This window comes from Miniopterus schreibersii (genome assembly GCF_964146895.1).
Source record: "Miniopterus schreibersii genome assembly, chromosome: 13".
NCBI classification, from domain to species: Eukaryota; Metazoa; Chordata; class Mammalia; order Chiroptera; family Miniopteridae; genus Miniopterus; species Miniopterus schreibersii.
In genome coordinates, this window is record NC_138113.1 from 2079516 (window position 1) to 2103874 (window position 24359).

The window sequence follows — 24359 nt, forward strand, 5'->3', positions numbered from 1 at the left end:
GCTCTAAATGGTGCAGAACCTGAAGGACTAGCAGGATCAGAGCGCCGGGTTCTTTTCTACCATTTTCACCCAGGTTAAAGCAGTTCTGCACATGTGAGAACCAGGAGCTATGCATTATACCTAGACACACGTGCACACAGACGCGCACGCACGCAGATTCAGTGGGATTACGACAGTGTGACTCAGCGGCCCGCCTGGTCTGATTTCTGTAACAGTAAGAAAGGAAACTTTTCCAGAATGTACATGGAATCTCCCAGGACCCAGACAACCTACTCCTTGCAGCTACAAAAAGCACAGCAGGGAGCTGGGCCGTGGCATGGGGGCTGCACAGAACCTCCATCAGGCCCTGGGTGCTGAGCGCCAAGCCCTCACACAGGGGTGTGGGGGCGGCTCAGAGCTCTGCCAGCCGGGTGGCTGCTCCCTGAACCTGAACATCCCTAACAGACTTTAGACACATAAAAAAACAAGCACACAAAATGTGACTCATAACCGTCGTGAATAAAAATCCATGAGTCAGAATGGCATGCAACTTTTTATTTTTTCTAAATCTTCTTGTACACGTAACACCACAGTATTAACTTCACAAACAGTATAAATATCTATAGTGACATTAAGCTGCACCTACTCAGCTGAAAAAGAACGTGTTTCCTCTGAAGTAATTACTAATTATAAAACATTGCAAGCTAATAAACACCATAAATACTAAAACATTAACATTTCAATACATAATGTCGATAACATCCTGCCTTTTTAATTGGTTAAACACTTGTCAGGGTCACGCAAAATGAAGGCTCTATGACAGTTAGATTACACTCAAACATCACGGCAATGACACTCCAAAGAGCAACTACTTAGTGCAATGACTGGTCAAGTTAATAATTTACTCAGCACATTAATAAAACCCACTACGTGAACACACCACAATGAAACACTAGAGTCAGTTAATCGCCCGTCTACGTCTTACACCTAACGTCCCATCTGACTGAGGACATGCTGCCAGGACTAATTCTACGTAGTCAGAAATCCCAACGCACACAACGGGCTCAGTCCCGGCCCATGGAATCCTTCAACGTGGCCGTTCTAGCTCCGCCGACAACAGTGGGCAGTCATGCCAGCCACACCTTCTCTACCCTTGCTGTGCTGTGTTTTTAAACTTTTTAAAAAAGCTTCCCTTCTATGACCCCGGAATTAACAGGCTGCCTCAGGAAGGTGAAGCTGGTCAGCTGCCCTGTATGGAAGGCAAAGGTTAGCTTCCTCCTGATCCATCACTGGCCTTGCTGACGTAGTTATTTCCTTACTCTCTCGCCCATAAATACTCATTAGAGCCTATTACCAATGTAACAGGTAATCAGCCTATTCCGATTCTCCTGAGAAAGAAATTCGGTTTTTTCTCTCATGGCCAGACTCACTGAGAAAGGCAGGGCACACAATTTAAAAGTGACAGAGCAGACCAGGTGAGTTCTCAGGCAGGCAGATGGCGCCTGAAGCCCGGTGTGTGACCGGAGAGAGGAGCGTCCAGGTGGGGGTAGGTTAGGACCTGCCCTGCAGGCCTCTCCCTGCAGCTCACCTGGCCCAGCCACTGGGAGCTACTGTCTCACGTTCTTATCAATTTTTAAAGCCTCTTTATCACATATTTTCTACTTAAAATCAGAAACCCTTTGATAAGCAATCTGACTATTCACACAGTGGAGCACTGGCTCTCAGCCTACCTGGGGTCTGGGCTACTCCACCACCTGTCAGCTCTCATACCCTAGAGAGCGAAATGCTTCTGGTCCATCTAAGACTGAGCCTCCCCTCCTCTCTGATGAGCACATTCTACAAAAGGGGTCTAGAAGTGTTCATTTTCTCCGGCAAATTAAACCCTTTGTATGTAATAAAACATCTGACTGGTCTTTATATTCAGATCTTGTCTCAAAAATGTTTATGGAGTATGTGCCAATGGAGGCCAGAATACCGAGTGCGAAGGTCCTAATTACAGACGGTGGAGGCCGAGTGAGCGCCAGCCTCTCCAACACCGCCTCCGGTGTGCCGTGTCCTTACCACAGGCCCCCCACCCACTACTCAGTGGGAAGGACACGCAGAAGGCGGCGTGCATGGGTGGGTTCCCCATAAAACTCGGTCAGCTCCATCGCGGGCTCCAGTGGTGCGACCCCACTTGGCGCATTTTCCTACAGGATGCTTTCTCTCTCTTCCCCGAAGCCTGTGCTATCGGGAGAGGCCACTGCGAGGAGCTCCGAGGAGTCCTTCGAGAGCCGCGTGTAGCTCGAACGCTGGCTTCGCTTGTGCGCCACGCTCTTCAGGTTTTCATTCTGAAGGGCGGCGGAGCTGGCACTGGGCGCTGGCCTCAGGATGACCTGGGCGGTATCCCGGGTGCCCTCCCTTTCGTCGAAGCTCTGATGGGCCCTGTTGGCGGGCGCGCTGTTGTTGTTGAGGGTCACGGTGCTGGGCGTGCGGTTGAGGTTGTAGGCCTTCTGGCAGGCCGGCCAGCTCTCCTCGGGGCTGCTGGCTATTAGGCTGCACTCGGACGGGCTCTTCTTGTCTTCGGAACAAATGGACATCCGCGCCACAATCGGGTCCTGCAGGCCACTCAGGCTGTGCGGCAGGCCCCGAGTCCCGCGGTGGCCGTCGTCCTCGAGCTCTATGAGGTTGGCCTTCTCGAGCTGGGCGTCGTCAGCGGCCTCGTTGTGGAGCGAGTGGTTGGGGGAGCTCTCGCTGGACCGCACCCCCGAGTCGGAGGAGTCCTTCTTGTCGAGCAGGGCGTCTGACAGGTACTCCTTGGCTTTGAGGAAGGTCCGGATGGGCTCGGCGCTGTGCTCGGGGGACCGCGCTCGCTCTGCTTTGCCGTCACCTTTCTGGTCCCTGTCCCTGAGCAGGGGCGTGTTGTCTGACTCCTCTGTCCCAGACTCGTCCTCATCACTGGGGAGCTTCTGGTAGCGCAGGCCTCCCCCCTTGAGCTTCAGGTCCGTCTGGAAGAGACTCGGCCTCTCCGAGGGCTTCCTGCCCAGGAGGAGCTTACTGGCTGACTGGTCGGATTTCTCGTCTTCCTCGGTGATCGGATCCAGGGGGGAGGCATCGCTGGTGGAGACCCCGGGCGAGGAGAAGTCTATGACATCCCCCCTCTTCATTAGAAACGGCTTCCTCCCGTCGTCTGGCTTTGGCTCGCCCTCCTTCGCCTTCTCTGGCTCCAGGTTAGAGTGAATGGAGCCCCCCGAGGAGCTCTGCCCCATGTAGTATGTGCTGTGAGGGGAGGACCTGCCACTGATGGTGGTGGAGCCCGGGCCCCCTTCTAACTGCGACATCTGCGCAATGTACTCTCTATAGGCGTCTCTGTACTCGGCCTGCACCTTATCAGTCAGCTTGGAGATTTCGATGCTGGAGTCCTGGGAGTTGAGGCTCGAAAGACTGGGGGTTCTGCGAGTTTGCGACTGGGAGGGCAGAGAAAAAGTAATTTAAGAATTCAAGTAACAAGAAAAAAAGGTGCAGTAAACAGCCTAGGAAACAGATGTGTACAGAGAAACCTTAAAGTCCTCAGCACCAAGTTCTTTTAAAAGAATTCTGTGTCACACAATTTAACAAAAGCTGTGCACTGTGGGTAATTCTCCTGTTAAGTGAAAGCTTTATACAAATTTTAATGAAATCAGTTTAATATTTAAAAGCATAATTAAAGGTTGCATTAACAACCTTAGCACTTATTTTTATGACTTCAATTTTTAAACTTTTATTTAAGGGAAAAGTCGACTTCATTGATAAAATGTAAAAATTCCCCTTAGAAAAGAGAAAGAAGATTGGAGTTAAGATATACCTCAAAAACAAAATACATCTTCAATGTGTGTTAAAAAGAACCTTTCTCAACTTTAAGACATAACATTCTGTCAAGTTTCAATTCAGTAAGAAAATGTATTTAAAATGCAAAAAGAAGGATTTAAGAGGAATAGAGCATGGACTGGAGAACCACGGAAAAGACAAACACAGGAGCCACACTAATAGCAGAAATGAAGCCATGAGGCCGCAGTCAGGCCCTGTACACGGAGAAGGGAGATGTTTGTAAGAGACTGATTTCAAATGTGAAGTTTTGTTTATTTATTTATATTATTTTTAAAATCCTCACCCAAGGACATGCTTTCACTGATTTCAGAGAGAGAGCAAAGGGGGTGGGGAGAGAGAGACAGAAACATGGATGTGAAGGTGAGAGGAACACGGATCGGTTGCCTCCCTTACGAGCCCTGACCAAGGATCGAACCTGCAACCTGGGCATGTGCCGGGACCAGGACCGGAAGCCATGACCTCTTGGTCCACAGGATGACACCCAACCAACTGAGCCACACTGGCCAGGGCTCCAGTGTAAAGTTTTAGGATTAGAATTGCTTTTGATCTCAGAAAAGCTAATAAGTGAGGAGTGGAAAGCACAGAAAGGAAAAGAGGAGGGACATGGAAGAGAAAGAACTGAGGAAGCTGCTTCTGTTAAGTGGGGCGTTAGAGACTCACAAACACACACTATCATTTTCACTCAGTTGTGTTTTGTTTTGGAAAATGTCATTTTTCATACAAATGTCAACATAGGATAGGTTTATTTTTAAATAAATAAATATTTTTAAGGTTTCTAATAGTAAACACTGACATAAAACTTGTATGAACAAAAGCTCTTTAGGGTCTTGAGTAATTTTTAAGACTGTGAACGGATTCTGAGGTTTTCCCTTTTAGGACTCTGGAAACTGCTGCATGAATGGGAGGCCCATGAGTGCCCAGCTCCTAGCAGGAGATGCCCAGTGTGGAGAGGCAGAGAGAGGGCCCGGAGGAGAGAGACAGAGACAGAGGGCAAGTGTGGGCCTGTCACACTGTGAAACCAGGGAATTTTTATCTTGGTCAATACCCAACAGAAGAACGGCTTCCAGCCGAAATAAAGTAGATGGTGTGTAGGAAAAGACAGTAGTGAGGGAAAGAACATTGTTACTACCAACTAAACAAACCACCCTTTAGAAGGGTGGGCCTACCAGGTACCGCGTTTCCTAACCACTGCTCCCTTCCACTAGTTTTTCTGTAGCTGTTTCATGTCCCCCATGGTCCTCCCTCTTCTGTCCCTGCCGCTTCCCTGGTTTATTTTTCTTCTTAGTTTTCCCTTACGCTTTCTCATGGTCTCTCAGCTTTGTTTTTACTCCTGATCACCACCTGTCCTCCCTCTTCTGAGAGCCGCATCTATACCATCGGATAGTAAGAAGACCGCAAACACCATCAGCAGTGTACTGTGCACTGAAAAGCCAGGTCATGGTGCTCGAAGAGGTGAGATGTGGCAGGTTTCCCAGGAAGATGTAGTTGAACTGTGACTCATGAATTCAGCAGGAAAATAGGTCAAAGACTGAACGCTGCTAACACCTGAACTAAAGCAGCCCAGTCCGTGCACTCGATGCCATTACCTTGTTTGGTGCTTTCATAGTTCTTACCAGTTCCTAAAGTAACCTGCTTCTCCTTACAGCTCCTTGAGAACAGGGAGCCCTCCGTCTCAGGTGCTCAGGTACTCAGTGCGTTGTTTCTGAGTGACGATATCAATGCCCCGACAGACCCTGATAAACTAAGCCCTGCCCTGACCCGTCGGTAACAGGAAAAGTGACCCTGACTAGCTACCTGCCAGCTCAGGTTGCTGTGCCGTGGGGCACCCTCGTCGAGGCCGAGCGTGTTGAGCTCCTCGAAGCTGAAGTTGAGCGTGTAGGGAGTCTGGCTGGAGAGCTCGGTGTGGGGCAGCTCGTTGTGCGAAGACCGCCGAGCAGGCTCGCCCTGGGGGACGGGCCCGCTGCTGTTCTCACTGAGTAATCGGGGCTCTTCAGGCACCACCTGGTTTTCTGCGTTTCTCATTTCCAGCACCTTCACAGAGGAAAAAATACCATTTATAGCCACACTGACAAGTCACATTTTAGAAGCGTTAGAAATTAAGAACAAAACATCATGACGAAATCATAATGGAAAGGAGAGAGCAGACCTCCTGTGAGTTCCTCCTGAGTTTGTACTGTTACTGTATCTGCTCATCTTTCGTTTAATATAAAAGTAGTAATGGCAACATCACATGAACGTTATACTCTCATCTCACCATTATGCTATTATTTTAGTTTAAAATTATCTTAAGAACAAAACCATGCACCTGGCGTATGTTGAGAAAGCCAGGGCTGGGCAGCAGTGAGCGCAGTGAAAGGAGGCCATCATCGGGACGGAGACCCCAGGGAGAACTGGGCTCATCTCCCAGCGACATGGACAAGGGGGACCTACAGCAAGGAGCAGGGTGGTCAGTATAAGGGAAATTGCTAAGAGGAAACCGGACCCTGGCTGAGCCCTGGGAGGGACTCTTACTGGGGGCAGGCAGGGTGATCAGGCATCACCTGGGGGACAGTGGGGAATGAGGCACTGGATCCGATCCCAAGGGTGATCGGACACTGAGTATGTGTGGAGGGTCCTTCCTAACGAGACCTAACAGGGTTCTTGCTGTCCCTGGGCCATGCAGGCCTGACAGAGACAGACACCAAGGCTAAGGCCTAATGGAACACACGAGGGATGGACAGACATGGGAAATGCATTTTTACGTGCTTTATAAACATACAGAATATATCAGTTTAGACCAATACCTACTAGCACTTGTTTCATACCATGTTATAAATATAAAATATCTTACTGTGCTTCTAAAAAGATGCCAGTCTCCAAAATTCATATTCATTTCTTTCTTCAGCTCCTCGATGTTGCACTGAGCCAGCACACGGCCATTGATGTTTGCCTGGATGACACAGACAATGGGAAAGGCATGGGACATGTTCTGAATTACTAGGGATTAAAAGTGCATTTACATATGCAGCTATAAGAAAGTCATCAGAGACTAGAAAAGATTGGCCTAAGAAGGTCACCGTCCTGTTTAACAATGCAGCAAACACGCTGAACCTGAACAGCAAAAGCAGCTATATCTCCAAGTGCCTGAGCGCTCAAGTCAGTGCCTGTTCAGGGGCCACCGGGAGCCAGCATCTCAACCATTTCCAGCACTTCCTCCCTGCCCGGAACAGCAGCAAATGGCTCATTTTCTCCTCCAGTCTTGTAAAATATGAACATGAGCACAAGCTGCTGGGAGGGGACAACGGTGCCTGAGGGTGTGTTGGCCCTGACGAAGCTCTAGATGAAGGAGGGGCTGTCAAACCTGTTCATCAGCTACAGTAGGTAACTTCAGACATAAAGGAAGCCCACCCACTACCTCCTGTCTATTAAGCTCACAGAAATGATCGCATCATTAGTTCTCTGTAATTCTAGTCTCCCCCACATAAGAAACAATGACATTTTCCTTAATAACAGGTAGCCTGCGGATGTTCAAAATGCACCACCTGGCGTGAGTGGCCGTGGTGACATGATGGACAGCCCACGCTTAGAACTGTAGCTGATCATGTCAAACGGGACCTGATCCGAAGTCCTGCAGGACGCGGAATGAGAATGTGGGGACAGTGAGGCAAAGGTGGCTGTGGCTGACTCTGGCAACTGTTAAGTCACAAGTAACGATACAGTGAAAGGAAATGCAGCGTCAAAGGCCCGCAAGTGCTCTATGCTGCGTGTTGGAAACAGCAGTTGCTGCTGATGGAGCTGTGAAGCCCCTCAGAGCTCTGCACCCTTCGCCAGGCCTCTTGCTCACTTCAGGTCATTTTACAGTGACGCTGCAAACAGCTGTCAGCCTCGTTTCCATCCACAAACTAAGGGGTGACTGGCAGCGAGGACACCAACAGTAAGACGGTGCTTCCGTTCAGAACCCCGCGTCCCCAGAGAGCCCCGGCTGGCTGCACAGGGCCTCTCGGCCCGCGGCCCGGCCAGCAGGCGCAGGCGCCTCACCTTCTTGATGGTGGCGCAGTACTGCGGCAGCAAGCTCTGCTCCAGCCCTTCGACCTGCTTCAGCCGCTCGCACACCGCGTCCACGTTCATCGAGTTCAGTGGCACTGTGCCGGAGGCTGGGCCCGGCCCCTGGGACACGCAGGGAGAACACACGTGTGAGCAGCACACAATGTCAGACAGGCGCAGTCCCGTGGCCAGAGCGCCCTCGCAACTGCGCTGTGAGGCAGCCGACGGCCAACAGTCTCGCCCACAGCACACGCAGCGCGCAGCTCGGGAGGGGCGCCAGCGAGCAGCTGCTCTACCAGACCCGGCCTGGCCAAGCAGCTAGAACATTCCACAAACCACGCCCTGGCTACCTGATTAAATGTTCAAGGCCCAACCTCCAGAGAGAAGGCTGCAGCCCTTAGTGACAGAGGACGGTTTTTATAGAAGTAAAAATAAGAAAAGGAACAAGGGGAATTACTGATGCCTGGGTATGAAACACGGAAGGTGAGCCTGTGGGGTGACTTAACAAGTACCCACATGGCTTTACATGTCTCTACAGCGAACTTGGTCTCCGACAGCTGAGGGTTCAGAACCTGATCATATTTTATATCCACGGGACCTAAACTTGCCCTCAAGAACCCATACGACAACCATGTAAATACTCAACAGGATTTCTTCTTAACACAAGTTGACAAGTACGAGACAGGCCCATGAAAGTCTGGATATTACATTGTAACAAACACATTTATTCATAGTTGGTTTTTAATTAAGTTTAAATTTAAAATATGCCACATATTATATAGTCTAAGGTTCAATTGCTTCAAAAATACTAACAGCAAAACACGAGTGTTTCGATAATTTAGTCTTCTTGTCTCTACACAGGCTCACTCTCAGCCTGGATGCATACGGCCAATATTCAGTGCTAACTGTCTACTATCTACTGTGGAAATTTAAAATGTTTTCTATAAATTTTTTAATTTATTGGGGTAACATTGGTTAATAACATTATATAAATTCCAGATGTATAACTTCACAGTAAGACATCTGTATGCTCTATCATGTGCTCATCCCTGAAGCCCAGTCTCCTTCCATCGCCATGTCTTCGACCCCCTTTACGCTCTTGGCACCCCCCTTCCCCTCTGGCAACCACCGTTCTGTGGTCTGTATTTATTACCTTGTTTTGTTTGTTCATTTGTTGCTGTTTTAAAAATACCCCATATGAGTGAAATCACGGGATGCTTGCCTATTCCACCTGACTTGTTTCACTTAGCGTGATACCCTCAAGACCCACAAGATGGACTACAGACTTACACATAAGACCTGGAACAATACAGAACATAGAAAAACACAGGCACTAAACTCATGGGCCTTGGTCTGAGAGAGGTTTTTGGAAACTTGACCCCAATGGCAAGGGAAGTAAAAGGAAATAAATGAGTGGGGTTACTTCAAGCTAAAAAGCACCTGCACAGCAAAGACACAAGAAACAGACAGGCAAAAACATCAACAAAACAAGAAGGCAACCAACCCAATGGGAGGAGACATTTGCAAACGATAAGCTCTGATAGGGGCTAATGTCCAAACTATATAAAGAACTCGTCCAGCTTAGCAACAACAAAGTCCAATTTAGAAGTGGGCAGGGGACCTAAAGAGATACTTTTCCAAGGAAAACCTACAGATGGTCCACAGAGAGGAGAGAAGATGCTCAACACCCCTAGTTATCAGGAGACGAGATCAAGCCAGGGAGACGCCACCTCACACCTGTAGGCGCGGCCGCTCCCAGTAAGACAGGGAGTGAGTGCGGCGAGGGCGGGAGCAACGGGGACCCTCGCGCACCGCGGGGGGAACGCAAACTGGCGCAGCCACGGTGGAAAACAGCACGGAGGTTCCTCAGAGTTAAGAACAGGCCTGCCACACAACCCAGCACCCCTCTTCTGGGAATCTACCTGAGGATTCTGAAAACACTTATTGTAAAGTTATATGTACCCCTAGGTTCACTGCAGCATCCTTCACAGCAGCCACGCCACTTACTGAAGAGACTTGCCTTTGTCTGTGGTGTATTTTTTGCTTCTTTGTTGAAAATCAGTTGCCCTATGATTCCATCAGAGCTATAGTCTGACTCAATTATTTGTAATTGAGCTTTATCAAGATAAAGGGTATATTATCGATACATTAAAATGCTGCAATACGCTTCTGTGAAAAAAGGGGAAATGGCCATTGCCTGCCAGGTCTTTTCTAAAATGATCATATATAATAAGGTTGGTTTGGTACCAAATGACGCTCACAAAGGAAGGCAGGAAAGTAGGAGAGTAACAGGGAAAAGCATATGCGGTAGCTCAACAGGCGACTCAGCAGAGAACGAATCCTATCACCGTGACACAACCATCGCACTTAAAGTGTACCATGCACTCTTACTTGAAAACCACCTGTTACATGTCAAGAACAGGTAATTTCAGCGTACATCACAACTTATTTTTAAAAGATTTTCTAACACAAAAAATTGAGTGCAAAAGATGTTAGTTTGTTTAAACTGTTAAATATAAATGTCAAAGTGCACACAAATCAAAATTTCTCCAGGCAAAAGTAAGGCTAACAAAACAGACTGACATCACCTTGACCTAACAATATGATTTCATATTGTAAGTAGATTAAGGCTCTACTCTGGAACGTCTTTGGTGAATGTATTAAGGAAGCTTAGACCTGCTGGGCCAGGAGCAAGCACCGTGCAGAGGCCACAAGCATGGTCAACCCAGGCGGGAGGGAGCTCGGATTAGTGCACAGCCAGCGGGAGGAGCTGTGACGGCTCCTACGGGCTAATGAAGGAAGATTCACCGAGAGTCTGTGTCTGTCTCTGCGTGTTAAGCCCAGAGACACAGGGCTTTCGGGAAGGATAAAACAGAATGAAGGACACGAGCATCGGATGCAGGTGTATACAGTACACACAGGCAGCATTCGGTCATCCTGACTGCCCTGTAACTCTGAGCAAACCACTTCGACAGCAGCACCAAGCAAGGCCAACCCCCCCAACACACCCGCACACGGCAGTTTCGTTTCATTAACACATGCTGGTAATTTTAAAATTGCACTCTCAACATTTATATTCTATTAAAAGAATAAATGATTGGCATACATTCAACAAGAAAACCCAGTAAATCAAATTTGTTATGGAAAGTCAATAACTCTACTACATATAAGTTTAAAGTTAATTGTTAAATATTCTGATTTAAAAATTGCAATGATTTGTGTAGACCAATTTAACAAGACCTGAATACTTGGAATCCACCTCATAAAATGAAACACTCTCTAGCTACCATGGTTAACGTGCACACACATACTTGTCAGGTTTGGGTTTTGTTTCATTAGGCATGAGGCACATATACATGAGCCAAAAATATACCACTTCAAAAGAAAGGCCTCAGGAGCCTCTGCTCAAGAAATCATTCCTGCAGTAGTGGGACCCTGCCCACGGTGATCAACAGAACTGTTCTGGTGACAGAGACGCTTTCTGGTTTGTTTTTAACTATGTTTTTATTGACTTGAGAGAGAGAGGAAGGGAGACGGGGAGAGAAACATCGATCAGCTGCCTCCTGCACACCCCCTCCTGGAGATCGAGCCTGCAACCCGGGCGTGTGCCTCTGACGGAAACAGAGCTGGCGACCTCTGGGAACACCGGGCGATCCTCAACCACTGAGCCACAGTAGCCAGGGCAGTGACGGAGAGTTTTAAAAACTCTCATTCAAAGCAGCACATTGCCATGAATTATTTTTCTGTACCTATTAGGTTGATGGTAAGGATTCTAAAGGTGTGAAAATAATCCCGAGCTGTGTGACCCACGGACTCCAAGGTAACTCGGGACGCTGCTGCAGCGTGAGTGCGTGAGGGCAGAGCCCTCTCCCTCCATCTCCCTCACCCCAGTGCCGCCTGGGGGCGCTGTGCTCTAGTTTAGCATCGACCTTGGTATAAGGAGGCTTTTTAGAAAGTTAATATCAGTATCTGTGGAGGCTAGAAAAAATAGCAAAACAGGAGTGCTGAGGAAAAAATAGTTGACCACAAAAGACTCAAAACACAAAAGCAAGCTGTAGTTAACCTCACTGGAAAACACAGCTCACTCTTCAGATACGTGAGAAACGCGACCAGGCCCGAGCAGACCGGCGAGGCTCAGCACCACGTTCTTAAGGGCAACGTTTTAAAACCAAAAGTATTCAACAACCGCAAGGAACATGATGCTATTCTGTTAACTTTTAACTGTACTCTGAAATTTCAATATCATCACAATATCGTATTTCTGTGAACATATCTCAATTTAGTTGCAGTTATTGTTTGGGAAAAGGTTTCCCCGAGTTGAAGTCAGGCACAAGGGCTCCCCAACGTGCAGCGCATGTGACCTCTCGCTACGTTACGCTTCGGGCAGGGTGCCCGAGCCTTGCTGAAGGACACTGACCCGCGCCCGGCCTTACCCACGGCGTCGGTAACTTTCTCATCCAAGTCGGCTCCTGAACAACGAGAGACAACTTGATTGGGTGAAGCATTCGTTTGAAAACATGGTACACGTTCTAAAACAGTGGTGGAAATAAAAACGACCTACGTTGAGTCCCATCTTTTTTTACCTTTCACTTGGCCACTGACTGGGCCGTTCCTTCCCATCCCTTCACTGATGCAGTAACTTCCACCGAGGCCTGGAAGTAAAAGCAGCAGCATGTGGCAGCGTGAGGGACCCTGTTCTAACAGGGCCTCTGCCATTCTGGAGTCTTCACCATCACACCCGTGCTCCTTAGCCACTCCCTTGCGTTTCCAATGAGCCAGAGAAGGGATCTAGACGAAGCTGGCTGAGCTCGAGAAAGTGTCGCAGTGTCCCAACAGCCGCTGCCCGGCAGCCTCCCATCAGCGGACTCGGGGAGGGCAGGACTCCATGGGTGCCACTCGCTGCTGCCCCCGCCCCTGCCCCAGAAGAGAGCCTGGTAACACTCAGTGCCCTGCGGACCCGTGACCACCGCACGGCACTGGAGTACACACGGCTAAACCGCGCAAGGACAGAAGGGTAAGGAAACGCTCTATCAGTCCTTCCGGTGGAAAAGGCTTCTCCATGAAACCCAGCTGCCACCATCAGCAGGAGATGTTACGTAAAGATGGACCACAGTACTCATAAGAGCCACTCTGAAAGACCCTAACAAAGACCACTGAGGGGCCAGGTGGAGACAGGCCCTCCAGAGGGGTCCTCCCTGTCCTGGTCAGAGAACCATCTGAAGGCCACCACCTCCCAGGTAGAGCTGGACTGAAATAAAGCACCAAGTAAAAGTCCCCCGGAAAGCTTTCACATTTCAAAGTATTTGGAGCACACGGATAACCAAGAAGTCCTCCTAAGTTCTAAGGAAACAAACCTACTGACACCTTTGTGGCCAGAGAAGCACCAGCAGAAAACAGGCTGAGCTCATCTAACCTGACCAGAGCATCTGCATCAAGACAAAGCCTTGTAAACATGAAGTAGTTTTAGTTTCTGAGTCTTTTGCTCTGCGCAAAGAACTTGGCCTTTGGGTTGGTAACAATAATAACTGTGAAGTATTCAAAGTACATAAGGCCAAGTTATCCTTAAATGAGACTGGGTGGCAGGCTTGCTGTTTCCAGGCGAGGAAGCTGGGCGTCAGAGAGGTGAAGGGTTTGTCCAAGCAAAGCTCATCAGCAGGGTCCGTTTAACGTGAAAGACCAACTACATGACTGAGTCACAGCCAGTGTAGGCAGGAGCGGGAAAGGCGGTGTGGCAGTGGGGATGGGCTGAGAGTGGCCACGTGGGTCTCCCCACCTCTGGTGCTCCCCTCTGGTGCAACAGCTGACTCACAGACCACATTCCGAGTGTCCCTCTCTGCCGTGGGGCAGGACTTGGCCATGGTGCTCGGTTCTCAGGGGGTGCTCAGGGGTGAGGCAAGTCCACAGCAGGGGCCAGAGTTCTTTTTTTCCTGGTTTTATAAGCTGGATCCTAACTAAGATCTCACTTCTAAAAGGCTTCTCTGCCCTACAAGTCTGAGAAACACGGGTCCTTCCCAGCTCTCATACTCTAGGGAGCATATCTTGGGTCCAGTGTTATTTTTCCCAGTTTTATAAGATTTGGCATATATTTTCTCTACTATGAAATTATGGGGGAAAGCTAGCATGGAGGCCTGTATTTTACAACCCACCTCTGTGAAACACGTGGACATGTCTGTAATTCATCTGCTAAGTCCTTGGCTGGCCTTCACAAGATACAATCATCACAGTGTCCCTCAGTGTGATGAGAAAACCCAACTGCTTTCATAAGGATCACCTTATAAGGTTTGTCAGAACTGCCTCGTGGTAAAAAAAGATGGGACCATCTATGCTAAACAGATTCTAGTTGGTTAACTCTTTACGGTCTGGCTTTTTTGGTGTTTGTCTGTAATGACAATTTGTCAGAAACTGTGTGGCTCCTGCCTTATCCCCAAGCAGTTCTTGTCATCAAGTGTCCCGTGTAAGGGAAGCTGGATGAGCAGAGCTGGGCTCAATCGGCAGCCCTGCTATGCCGGGAGCACCCAGAGTTTCCTCCTACAGGACTGGGAGCCCCGTGAGCCATGAGGCTAATAACTTTCACATTAACAGTCCTGCCGGTTCATCCGTAAAGATCCCAGACGATGTCCCACAGACAGACACCTCCCCACATTTCCACCACTGCTTTTCATTGGGCTGTAAGCTAAGTGTCTACTTTACTATCTTCTACAAAACAAACTTCGCAGGCTACTGCCATTGTTAATGTCTCAAAAGCAAAGGGAGCTCGGTGAGTATCTGTTATTCAGTAAGCAGGTCACAAATCATCTTAGCCAACTGCAAGGTTATTTCTCTCAACAGAGGCACTCATGTGTTCAGAACATCTCTGTGCTACTGGGCTTCTTTCTGAACACACTCAGGAGCTGCGTTAGTTTCCTTCCCCAGAAACTCATTTCAAACCTTCAGTTCTCCCTCACAGGCCCTGGAAGAAACTGCAGACACGTGTTAACTGTGCGTGTCTGCCCACATCCTCACGCACGGGGACAGCCGCTATCCCTGCTTGTCTGTGTCCTGCGCAGCCACTCTCCCCAGCACCTGACCTTCGGTTTGCTGAGGAGTGTAGCTCCGAGAACAGCACTGAGCACGTGGGTCTGTGTGAAAGGCTGACTGAGCTGACAGTCACTCCTGCGCAAAGTAAGGGACTGGGAGACCCCGCCAGCACCCACGTGGAGTGATCAGTGTTTCCTGCGTCTCTCACTCGAGGATAATTGATGTCACTCCAACGCTTGAGCTAAAATGTTAATGATTTAAAAAGAATCATCCACCCCTCAATGAAAACACCAAGATGGTTCTCTTTCTCTCTCTTACTGACATTAATTCAAAATTAAAGTTAATAAACTTTTTAAAATTGTCTGTTTAAGACAATGTGCATGTTTAAGTGAAAACATCATGGACAGACGCAGGATGTCGTGCTCTATCACATTAGGCCCAGCTGCTATGGACAGTTCAGCAGAGCTTCAGACTAAAGTGAGCATGTCTGCACGAGCATAACAGTCTGTAAGTAAACCAGCAGAAGGAAAGGAAGATTTTAAGGCTCACACATTAAACGTATTTCTTGTTAAGTATAAAGTCTTAAATGATAAATGTACAAAGCGACTTCCTACACACATTTGCTTGTTTTTGTTTAAACCCACTTCAAGGTGTTGGGGGAAAGGGAGTTAAATAGTCCCCTTCACATGCTGACCTAGCTCTGTGTTTTCCTGGAAACTTCAGTGTAATAAATATGCAGGTGAGAAGACAGCACCCCATTTACACTCAGGCTCAGAAGCCGTGGACACCTAGAGAGGAGTGTGTCACAAAGACCCATTTCTGGTGTCCACCATCTAGCTCACACGTCTTGTAGTCTCCAGGGTATAGGACTATTATGAAATATATTCTAACTAAACGCAGGCGTAAGGAAACCAGGCAGTGGTGAAAGAGAGCTCACCACCAAGGAGCAACCACCACCCACTGGCCGCTCCAGAGGCCTCCTTCCTTACTGGACAATTAAGAACCCCATCCCACGTCTGAAAAGGGAAAAGCAGGAGGAATCAAGGGTGCACAGTAGCCTCTTAATTAATCCACGGACACAGTGATTAGTAGCCAGCTACTTGGCACGGCTGCCACCACACAGAGGCGGTTAGTGACTGCTGCCGCCACAGCCGGGCGTTACTGCGGCAGAAGCGAGCGGTGCTGGAGCCACACCACAGACCACGCGTTACCCTCGAGGAGGCTGTGGGTGAAGGGAGCCCCTCAGCAGCGTCCTCCTTGATAACCTCCTAACAACACAGAACAAGAGTGTGTGAAAGGCGAGGGGTGAGCCACACCGGATGATGAATGAACATGATGTGAAAATAACAACATAAACACCGAAACCTGGAGGGGTGAGGTTTCTCCTTTAGCGACACATTAAAATTTACATAGAAGGTTAAGTCCTATATCTTTTGCCTCCTGATTTATAAAAGTATATTAACGAGGACTTTCTTTTTGTTCATTATTAAGCAAACTTGATCATCAGGACACCCAATATGTTAGGCATAGACGTGCTGTTCTGGATTAGATTCAATAGTACATCTGAATAATTTCTTTGTCCTATTTAATTTCTGTCATTAGCTTAAAAATGTTCTTTCAACAGATCATTTTTATATAATAGGGCTAACATATATACAGATACCATATGTGCATGTCCTTTAAAAAGATATTAGAAATCAGCAGATGTAAAGCCTGGTGTTAAACGTCTGGTAACAAACGCTGGCTATAAACAACTCAACACGTATGCGCTGAGGCTGCCAGCCACCTCCTTCCATAGGTATAGACAGAAATGAAAACAAAATACACTTTATTTTAGTAATAGCTTATGTTTCCTAAAGCTGTTTATAAAATAAGTTGCATTCTTTTACTACAGAAAGGAAACGAGCAAACGCTAATGTTCTAGATGTTTCTTATTCAGTTAATACTTTAGTTACCCTTTTTTATACTTACTAGGCCATTGCTTTGATCTCTGGGCAAATTCGATTTTACTGGTGGACGTGAGATGAGATGTTGGGAACCGCCAGGGTAATACCTTGGCGAGTAAAGGTATGGGGCAAAGAATGGCTATGGAAAAAACATGCAACAAAAGACGGGGTAAACAATTACAGAATCAAAGTGTAATGAGATTCAGCAAACGAAACTAACCAACAAAATACAGCTCCAGAGTGTAATGCGAGTGACAAAAAAAACAAAAAAAAAAACCTTTCTCATATCCTGTAAGATATCGAACCCAAACATGATGCAGTATTTAATATATTGGTTTACTAAAAGCTTTCTTTTCTAAGCAAAGTTTTACCCCTTATAATTTGACACAAGGGTTTCTCTTTAACAATTTTTGGGCTAATTACCATGTGCCAGATTTTAAGTGATTTATAAATATTAACAAATCTCTTTTTTAAAAAGGTAGAATGGAATCTTAATAGAAAACTATTCTTTACAATAAAAAGATTAGCCTTACGACCAAAAAAGTCTCGATATGTGAAAACAGCCTCCCATGGACTCCAGGAGTATCTGCTACGCTAAGTTCCTAGATTACACTGTCTCTAAATAAGCAAGCGTATTTTCAAACGGGGAGCCCATTGTCTGGGTAAGATTTATAACTATAGCATTTACTTGTAACAAGCTTCTTATTAACAGGAGCTATCAGATTATATGGGCTCAATGCAAAGATTAAAACTCCCCAGGCTCATTACACCGAAGCAACACCTTTTCCACTCCTGCCATTGGAGGAACATTACTTTGCTTTTACTTTCAAATAACTAGAACAAAAAATTACTAGACCTAAAAACATAAGAAAATTTTAAATGTTTAAAAATAACAAAATGTGATTAAAGTACCACATGATTGTTATTCATGTAAAATTAGTGAACACAAGGTCTCAGCCTAGGTGGTTTGGTAATTTTTAAAAAACAAACTTCACAGTCTCCAAAGTTCAACTGCCATCTAATGACCAATGGAGTCATTTTAATTAATTACAGCGGGTTTTAGGACTGGTAAATAAGGTCTGCATCTCACGTTGCCGACCCACGTTGAAGGGACAGCTGGAACACACTGTAAAGTGCAATGCTCCGGCCCATCCCTCGTCTGGGTGGAAGACGGCACCACACTCTGAGGGCTCTGAGGTGGTGCCACTAATTAATGACAAGGCCAACCTCTTTCAAAACCGAAAACTTAATTTAAATTCTGGATTCCTTCTTTGCCACACTGGTTCTAAACTCTCTTTCTTCCTCTCTCACGTGGAGTCGAGGTTGGCATGCACCTGGCTTCGAGAATACCAGCCCTTGTTTTCTCCAATTAGACTAAAGAGGGAGACAACAAAAATAAGGAACTGCAACGGGCCGAAGTCAGGCCCCGCACTGGGACTAGGGCTTGCGCTCTCCTCCCTGACAGGAAATCCTGGGTTACTGACCGCTGCGGTGAGGGCTGGGCAGCCTGGGCCTGCTGAACCTGACACAGTCCAAATGCCCTGATGTTACCTGTGCTTCCATCTTTTCAAGCAGAAAACTGCCACACTCACACTAAGTCAGCAATTACACGTGACCAGAGGTGATGTGAAATAGGACTCTAGAACTGGGCTACAGGGCTGTTATTTGGCAATAACATCTGAGTCCCACAAGCAGTACTTTCCATTGTTATCTCACATTTAAAAGCTATGCTACATACTAATTATAGGTTTACTGAACTGCAGAAATTTATGTTTATCGTTTTAAATGCCAATGTAAATTATTATACAAGATGTAACAAATCGAACTTTTGTTTATCAACAAATAGACATGCAGATCCCTCTGAAGCACTGGAGTGTCACTTTCTTATCAAGATAATAAATTTTAAAAAAAGCATCACTAGTACTCAGATTCAACTGATATCTAGAACCCACTAGGATTCAAAATTTTTTTGATTTTTAAAATATCATAGAATTAAATTCAAATTTAACTTTTTCCCTATTTTCAAGCTAAAGCACAGTTTGTAAGTAATAACAGAATTCCTAAGCAGGAAACGCCTGACACTGCCCCGGAACACTCCTTACCCGGTTGTAGAAGGGGTGCTGGGGCCCTGTCATGCCACTGTAGTAGCTGCTGTGAGGCTGGGGGGACACAACCCCGCCCGCGAAGGGCCCATTGAAGGACGTAGAAGAGGAGCACACAGACGGAGCCTGGCTGTAGCCGGATGGGGGCCTCGGGGGAGCTTCATGTAAAGGAAGTGGGGGATACGCAAGTCCTCCTATGTTGATCTGGTCTCTTGCAGCACGAACATCTGAAAGATGAAATGATGCCCCAGAAGGCAAGAGAAAACAGGACATTAGTAATCAGTCCCATTACCACTGCCTTTAGTTACCAGGTAGAGAGAGGAGTCGTCACTCCTGCCAGGGATCCGTCCCGACTGGATGAAAGGAGGGGATGGGACTCCTGACGACTGAGTCCAGTGAGAGGAGCCCGGCTGCTCTGCATAAGTGCTTCTCTCACCATTTGAAAGGTCGCCAGCATCTGGGTTCCTCCCTTCAGTCACCAGAACCATTCATTTCTCCCTGATTCTGTACGGCATTGGTTTGTGCTGCTCTAACAATCTGTACGGTTCATAAAGTGTTAGCAGCTACCATTAACTCACACCTGCCAGGTGTTAATGAACACAATGCCAGCTGAAGCTGTGGGCTGGCAAATATGTGCCGCGTCCACCTCTGAACATCAGCCCTAGAGCCGGATTTAGAGAGAGAATGTGGGAGTCCCAGGCTCTCCTCATAGTTCCTGGGAACTCAAAGGCGGGCCAGCAGGGCCAGTGTCACACAACACAGTGCGTTCCCATGACGGCTGTGTGTGCATGTGGACCCAGTGGTGCCTCAAAACAACTTATTCGCAAAACTCCCCATCACTACCCTCAAGTTCCAGTCCACAAACTCAGGTTAAAATTTAAAAGTGATACGAAGATGTCCTTCCCTCTCTGGGTCAAGATCCCCATTTGGAAGGGAAGGCTGGGGACAGAAAAAGCACAATGGACTGGTATCTTACAGTGGTGACTAAATGTGAAAAGGAATCTAATTCCTAAGTAAGGACTCAGGTGTGCGGGTGGGAAATATAACAAGTGAGTTTAACAAACAGCATTTTCTTCACATTCCCAACGTCGAGACCCTCGATCACTAGTCCCCTGTATAGAGCCTTGTCAATATTTCTTGGCTTCATGGAGCAGGAGAAACTTATGTAGCTAAGTTAAAATTAGGAAAATCTTTGAGAGCTCCAGAGAAGAAAAATTAAATTTACACTAATCCCCACCTGCAATAATCTCCCGCAGCTTGGGGTCCAGGTTTACAGTGCACGGCAGGAAGGTTTTCACATCTCGGGCCACGAGAACTGGGGTCCGTGAAGATAAAAACACTTCAAAGTTTCTTATATCTCCATCAATTTCAAGCAGTGGCTCCACGTCTTTCGTTGTTGGAATATTCTTAGATATTCTTCAACAAGAAAGAAATGGGAAAGGTCATTAATGTCACTATTACAAAGATAAATTCTACATATAACTTAAAATTTGTTATTTATAAAAATAAAGAATACGTTATATACTTTGCTGTCATTAAAAATTTTTAAAGAAAAAAAACAGGTGGTATAGTTACAAAATTAGTAAAGTAACAAGTGAGGTCAGAATTATGTTGCCTTTGACCAGAGGCAGGACTTGGGCAGAGGAGGAAACATGCACCAGGTGCCGCACGACTGAGTGACCGACCACCTGTCGGCACGAGGAGGGAGCGACCCCTTCCGATGAGGACAGCGGCTCCCAGACACTTGAACAGCCGCCAGAGCCACAGACCTGGAAAGAGAACCTGGCTGGCTCTAAAATCCAAGCTTATTACCGTGTGCCGTGGATCTTGCCTTTGCAAAGAAAAGAAGAACTAAAGAATAATTTTTAATAAATTACACAAACTAGAAAGTTAACACAGGTTTAATCTATTCTAAAAAGGTTTATTTTCTATTGTAAAGGAAGTATGTACTTACTACACAAGCATATTTATGAGGCAGCGGAATACAGAAAAGTAGAGGGGAAAACATAATTTCACTAAGCGGACACAGTAACTACTAATAATACAGTGTGTCACCTAGTGTTCACATATTAAAATGTTTATTATGCAGAATTTTTGCATAGTTGAGTTTACATATGTAAACAATTTTGTATCAGGCAGAGATCTTAATTATAAAAGTAATAGTCATTAAAAAATACTTAGTAAACACTTGTTTGACAAACTATATAAAACTGCCATCTTTATAGGTCTAAATGGTCAATCCTGACAATTCCATATGGTCCGACCTACCGCGTCGAGGCCACGTGCCAACCTGAGGTGATAAATAAAAATGCATCAGAGAGAGAGAGAAAACGAGAGAGAAAACAGGAAAGACGGCTTAGGGGACAAGGAGGCAGAAGAGAAAACGAGGTGGCCACGTCCACCGGCAGGGGAAGAGATAACAACCATGGCACATCCATGGGATGGAAAAGCACTCGGCAAAAAAGGGGTAAACTTATTTACACTCGCATCAGTATGAATTCCACAGTAAACTGCACGGGGGGAAGGACACCGCCAATAAGGAGGGACAGCTGACTGTCTCCGTGACACAAAACTAGAAAAAACCGTCACAATGACGGAAAGCAAAGGGGCTCCCTGTGAAGTCGGGGGTGCAGGTGGGAGAAAGGAGACAGGAAGGGATTCCCAAGGAACAGGAGGAACTCAGTAAGTGACAGCCATGCCCACGCTCCTGACGGTGGTGACGACTTCGGGGTAAATACACACATACATGAAAACCGTGGAACTGCACAGTTTTAACAGGGCAGCTTATCGTACGCCAGTTACAGCTCACACCGCTGTTTAAGACTCACTGTGAATTTGGACATATCTTCGAAACACTCAGCTCCCAATTAGTCGAGAATATTACCTGTCAGATTGTACTGAGCACAGTTTCAGAGCAGTAAGTTTTCAAGCCCTTCAAAAAGTAAAATGGGATCCTACTCTAATATTAGTTATGTTATTTCTTTGGGATTAGCACTTTACTGTTACAACCCAATATTTGGTTAGTAGCCAAATATTAAAAGCTAAAAGGGAAAATCCAGAGAACATTAGCAAACAAGACAAGACCAGGGTACTCTGAGCATCCAAGGATACGATGTTGTCTTGGTGAATTTCAGGAAGTCCCAGTTAGGGACTCAGGCACACGCCAAGGGTAGGAAAGCCCTCTGAAATGGGGCGGCCTCTAAATAAAAAGGCGTTCAAGCTGCTTAAGTACACTTAAAACAAAGTGGAGAACTTGGAGAATGGCCGCACAGGATCATGTGCAGAAGTGGCCAAAACTCAGCACTTACACAGTAAATTAGTGTGTCTATTTCAGGAGCTTAACACCAAGTGCTCAGAAGAGCAGCTGGAGAGACGTAGATGAGCGTACAGCTGACAAGTCAGTCACATGGAACAAGTGCACTGAATTCTAACGCCGGCCTGGTCAGCCTAAGTGTGAGCAGTGTCTGGGTGGGGACAACGCGGCCGTTCCCAAGCCAGCGGGTGGCTGCTGCTGTCCAGACTGAGCGTCCAGCCCTCGCTCGAGCTCCATACAGGAAACTCTTCCACTGAGAGCATTTATGTAAATGATAATCTTTTGGCCGTGGGCGACCGAAATCATATGTGCCTTTATTTTTTTTCAGATACATTTCCAAAGATTAGCATTTAAAGAACTTAAGCAACTTCACTCTTCAATTAAGGGTGAATTTAAACTCCCAGCATATGAATCATGTGAGCTGAAGCTGCCAGCAGTTAAAAGGGTCCACAGAAGGCTTTGTAAAGCCCGGGCATCCACAGGCTCCCGGTAAGTCTAGAAGCAGCTTCTTCCCATGCTACCAACCAGCAGCACTATTAGTGCCAACACCGGGGCAAGGTAAAAGCATTTTGATTATAAATGACAGTGGTTATGGAACGTCCATATTAACCCCGTGGCAGGAATTAGATGAGCCATTCATATTACTTCCATTCAAAATGAGGTTTTAAATTACATGGAAAAAAATCTATTTTAAGTCCAAATATAAACAGGTTCTAAGAGCATAATTTATGGAGATAGCATTATTTATCAGGCTTTATCTATAAGTAGCTGCCTAATAATGTCATCATTTAATCATGAGAAGTTAAGAATTAAGATAAATTTTCTTTAAAATTTTACACGAAAACTTAACCGCCTCAGCATTTTAGTACCTTGAAGTGAACTTAACTCCTAGTGGACTTTTAGACACTTCCTATCAGTAATGCCCGGTTGTCACTACTCTGCACAGAGCCCTTCTGAGGCCTGGGAGACAGATGGGACAGGCAGAAAACAGCCACTCAGCACTGTTACCGGAGGGTCAGGAACAAAAGATAAACACCATCCTTGTTAAGTCCACTACTATCTGTGGAAAGACAACCAGACTCTAGCCAGGAGCTAACTGCGCCGCCCCCCTGCGTTAACCCGGTTAACCCCTGCGCACCCTCCAGCTCAGCTCCACCCCGCCCCCTGCGGGAAGTCCTCCCTGAGACCGGGTGGTCCTCCCTAGTGAAGCCCTCACAGCACCCATGCTTTCCGGCAACGGCACAGCACCACTGGAGTGCTACACTCATTAGCAGGATTATTTCATTAATGTCTATCTCCCCCTCTAGACGGCAAATTCCATTCATTCCATTAGAGCTGGGAACAAGCGTGGTTTTGTTCACCGCTGTCTCTCCAGTGCCCAGAGCAGAATACTGTCTTATTACTTTTGCCTAATAAATATTTGTAGAGTTAATAAACTACACAAGAAAGTGTATTGTTCCCGATAACTCTGTCCCCCTAAAATAATCTCCACTTCGATTCTGTCTCACGTAGAACCAACCTTGTGCTTGGGAAAGCGCAGGGTGGCCCTGCTCAGGTCATCTTTGTGCGTGATGTGAAACGGGCCCAGCTCCACCCTCTCGCATGTGGAGGCCCAGCTGCCCCAGCACATCTGTTGAAGGGACTATCCCCCCCAATGGACTTGCACCGTCAGCGCTCCACCAGCTGCAGACGCACGGGTTACCCCGACTCCCACGCCTCCCCCGCTGGCCTATGTCCTCTTGCCCTGCACGATGCTTTGAGTGCCGTGGCTCTGCAGTAACTCAATGTGAGAGTTCTCCAATTTATTCTTTTTTGAGGTTGTTTTGACTATTTGGGGTCCCTTGCAATTTACATGAACTTGAAGATCGGGTTTCTGCTTCTGCAAAAAAAGGCTATTGGAATTCTACAGGGACTGCTCTGAACCTGCAGGACACTATGGGTGACAGTGACATCCTACTGCTTAGTCTTCCCATCCATGAGCACAGGAAACCATTCCACTCACTCCGATCTTTACCTTACCAACCTGCGGTGTGCAGTGTACAAATGTCTGACCATGCTGGTTAAATGTTGCCTGTGGGCTCTGGGGTTCCATGTGCAGGGCCGCGTCGCTCTCTACTAAAGATGGTTTACTTT

At 46.8% G+C, this 24359-nt stretch overlaps 1 protein-coding gene across 9 annotated transcripts in view; it reads right to left on the reverse strand.

Annotated features, from left to right (window-relative positions):
* Nucleotides 1–519: 519 nt before the first annotated feature.
* The window catches only part of KIDINS220 (kinase D interacting substrate 220), a 66965-nt gene continuing 43125 nt past the window's right edge, over nucleotides 520–24359 (reverse strand). For 5 of the 9 annotated variants that reach the window (XM_081156088.1, XM_081156086.1, XM_081156087.1 and 2 more), the window contains exons 23-29: nucleotides 20151–20329; nucleotides 18914–19140; nucleotides 16837–16950; nucleotides 7843–7971; nucleotides 6656–6754; nucleotides 5620–5856; nucleotides 520–3425 (exon numbers count right to left, since the gene is read on the reverse strand). In XM_081156088.1, coding sequence (XP_081012214.1) covers nucleotides 2169–3425; nucleotides 5620–5856; nucleotides 6656–6754; nucleotides 7843–7971; nucleotides 16837–16950; nucleotides 18914–19140; nucleotides 20151–20329 — 2242 coding nt within the window. In that variant the 3' untranslated portion in view covers nucleotides 520–2168. Of the gene's footprint in view, nucleotides 3426–5619; nucleotides 5857–6655; nucleotides 6755–7842; nucleotides 7972–16076; nucleotides 16134–16836; nucleotides 16951–18913; nucleotides 19141–20150; nucleotides 20330–24359 lie in introns of all 9 variants that reach the window. The other 4 variants (XM_081156094.1, XM_081156093.1, XM_081156090.1 and 1 more) reach the window with 2 other exon arrangements.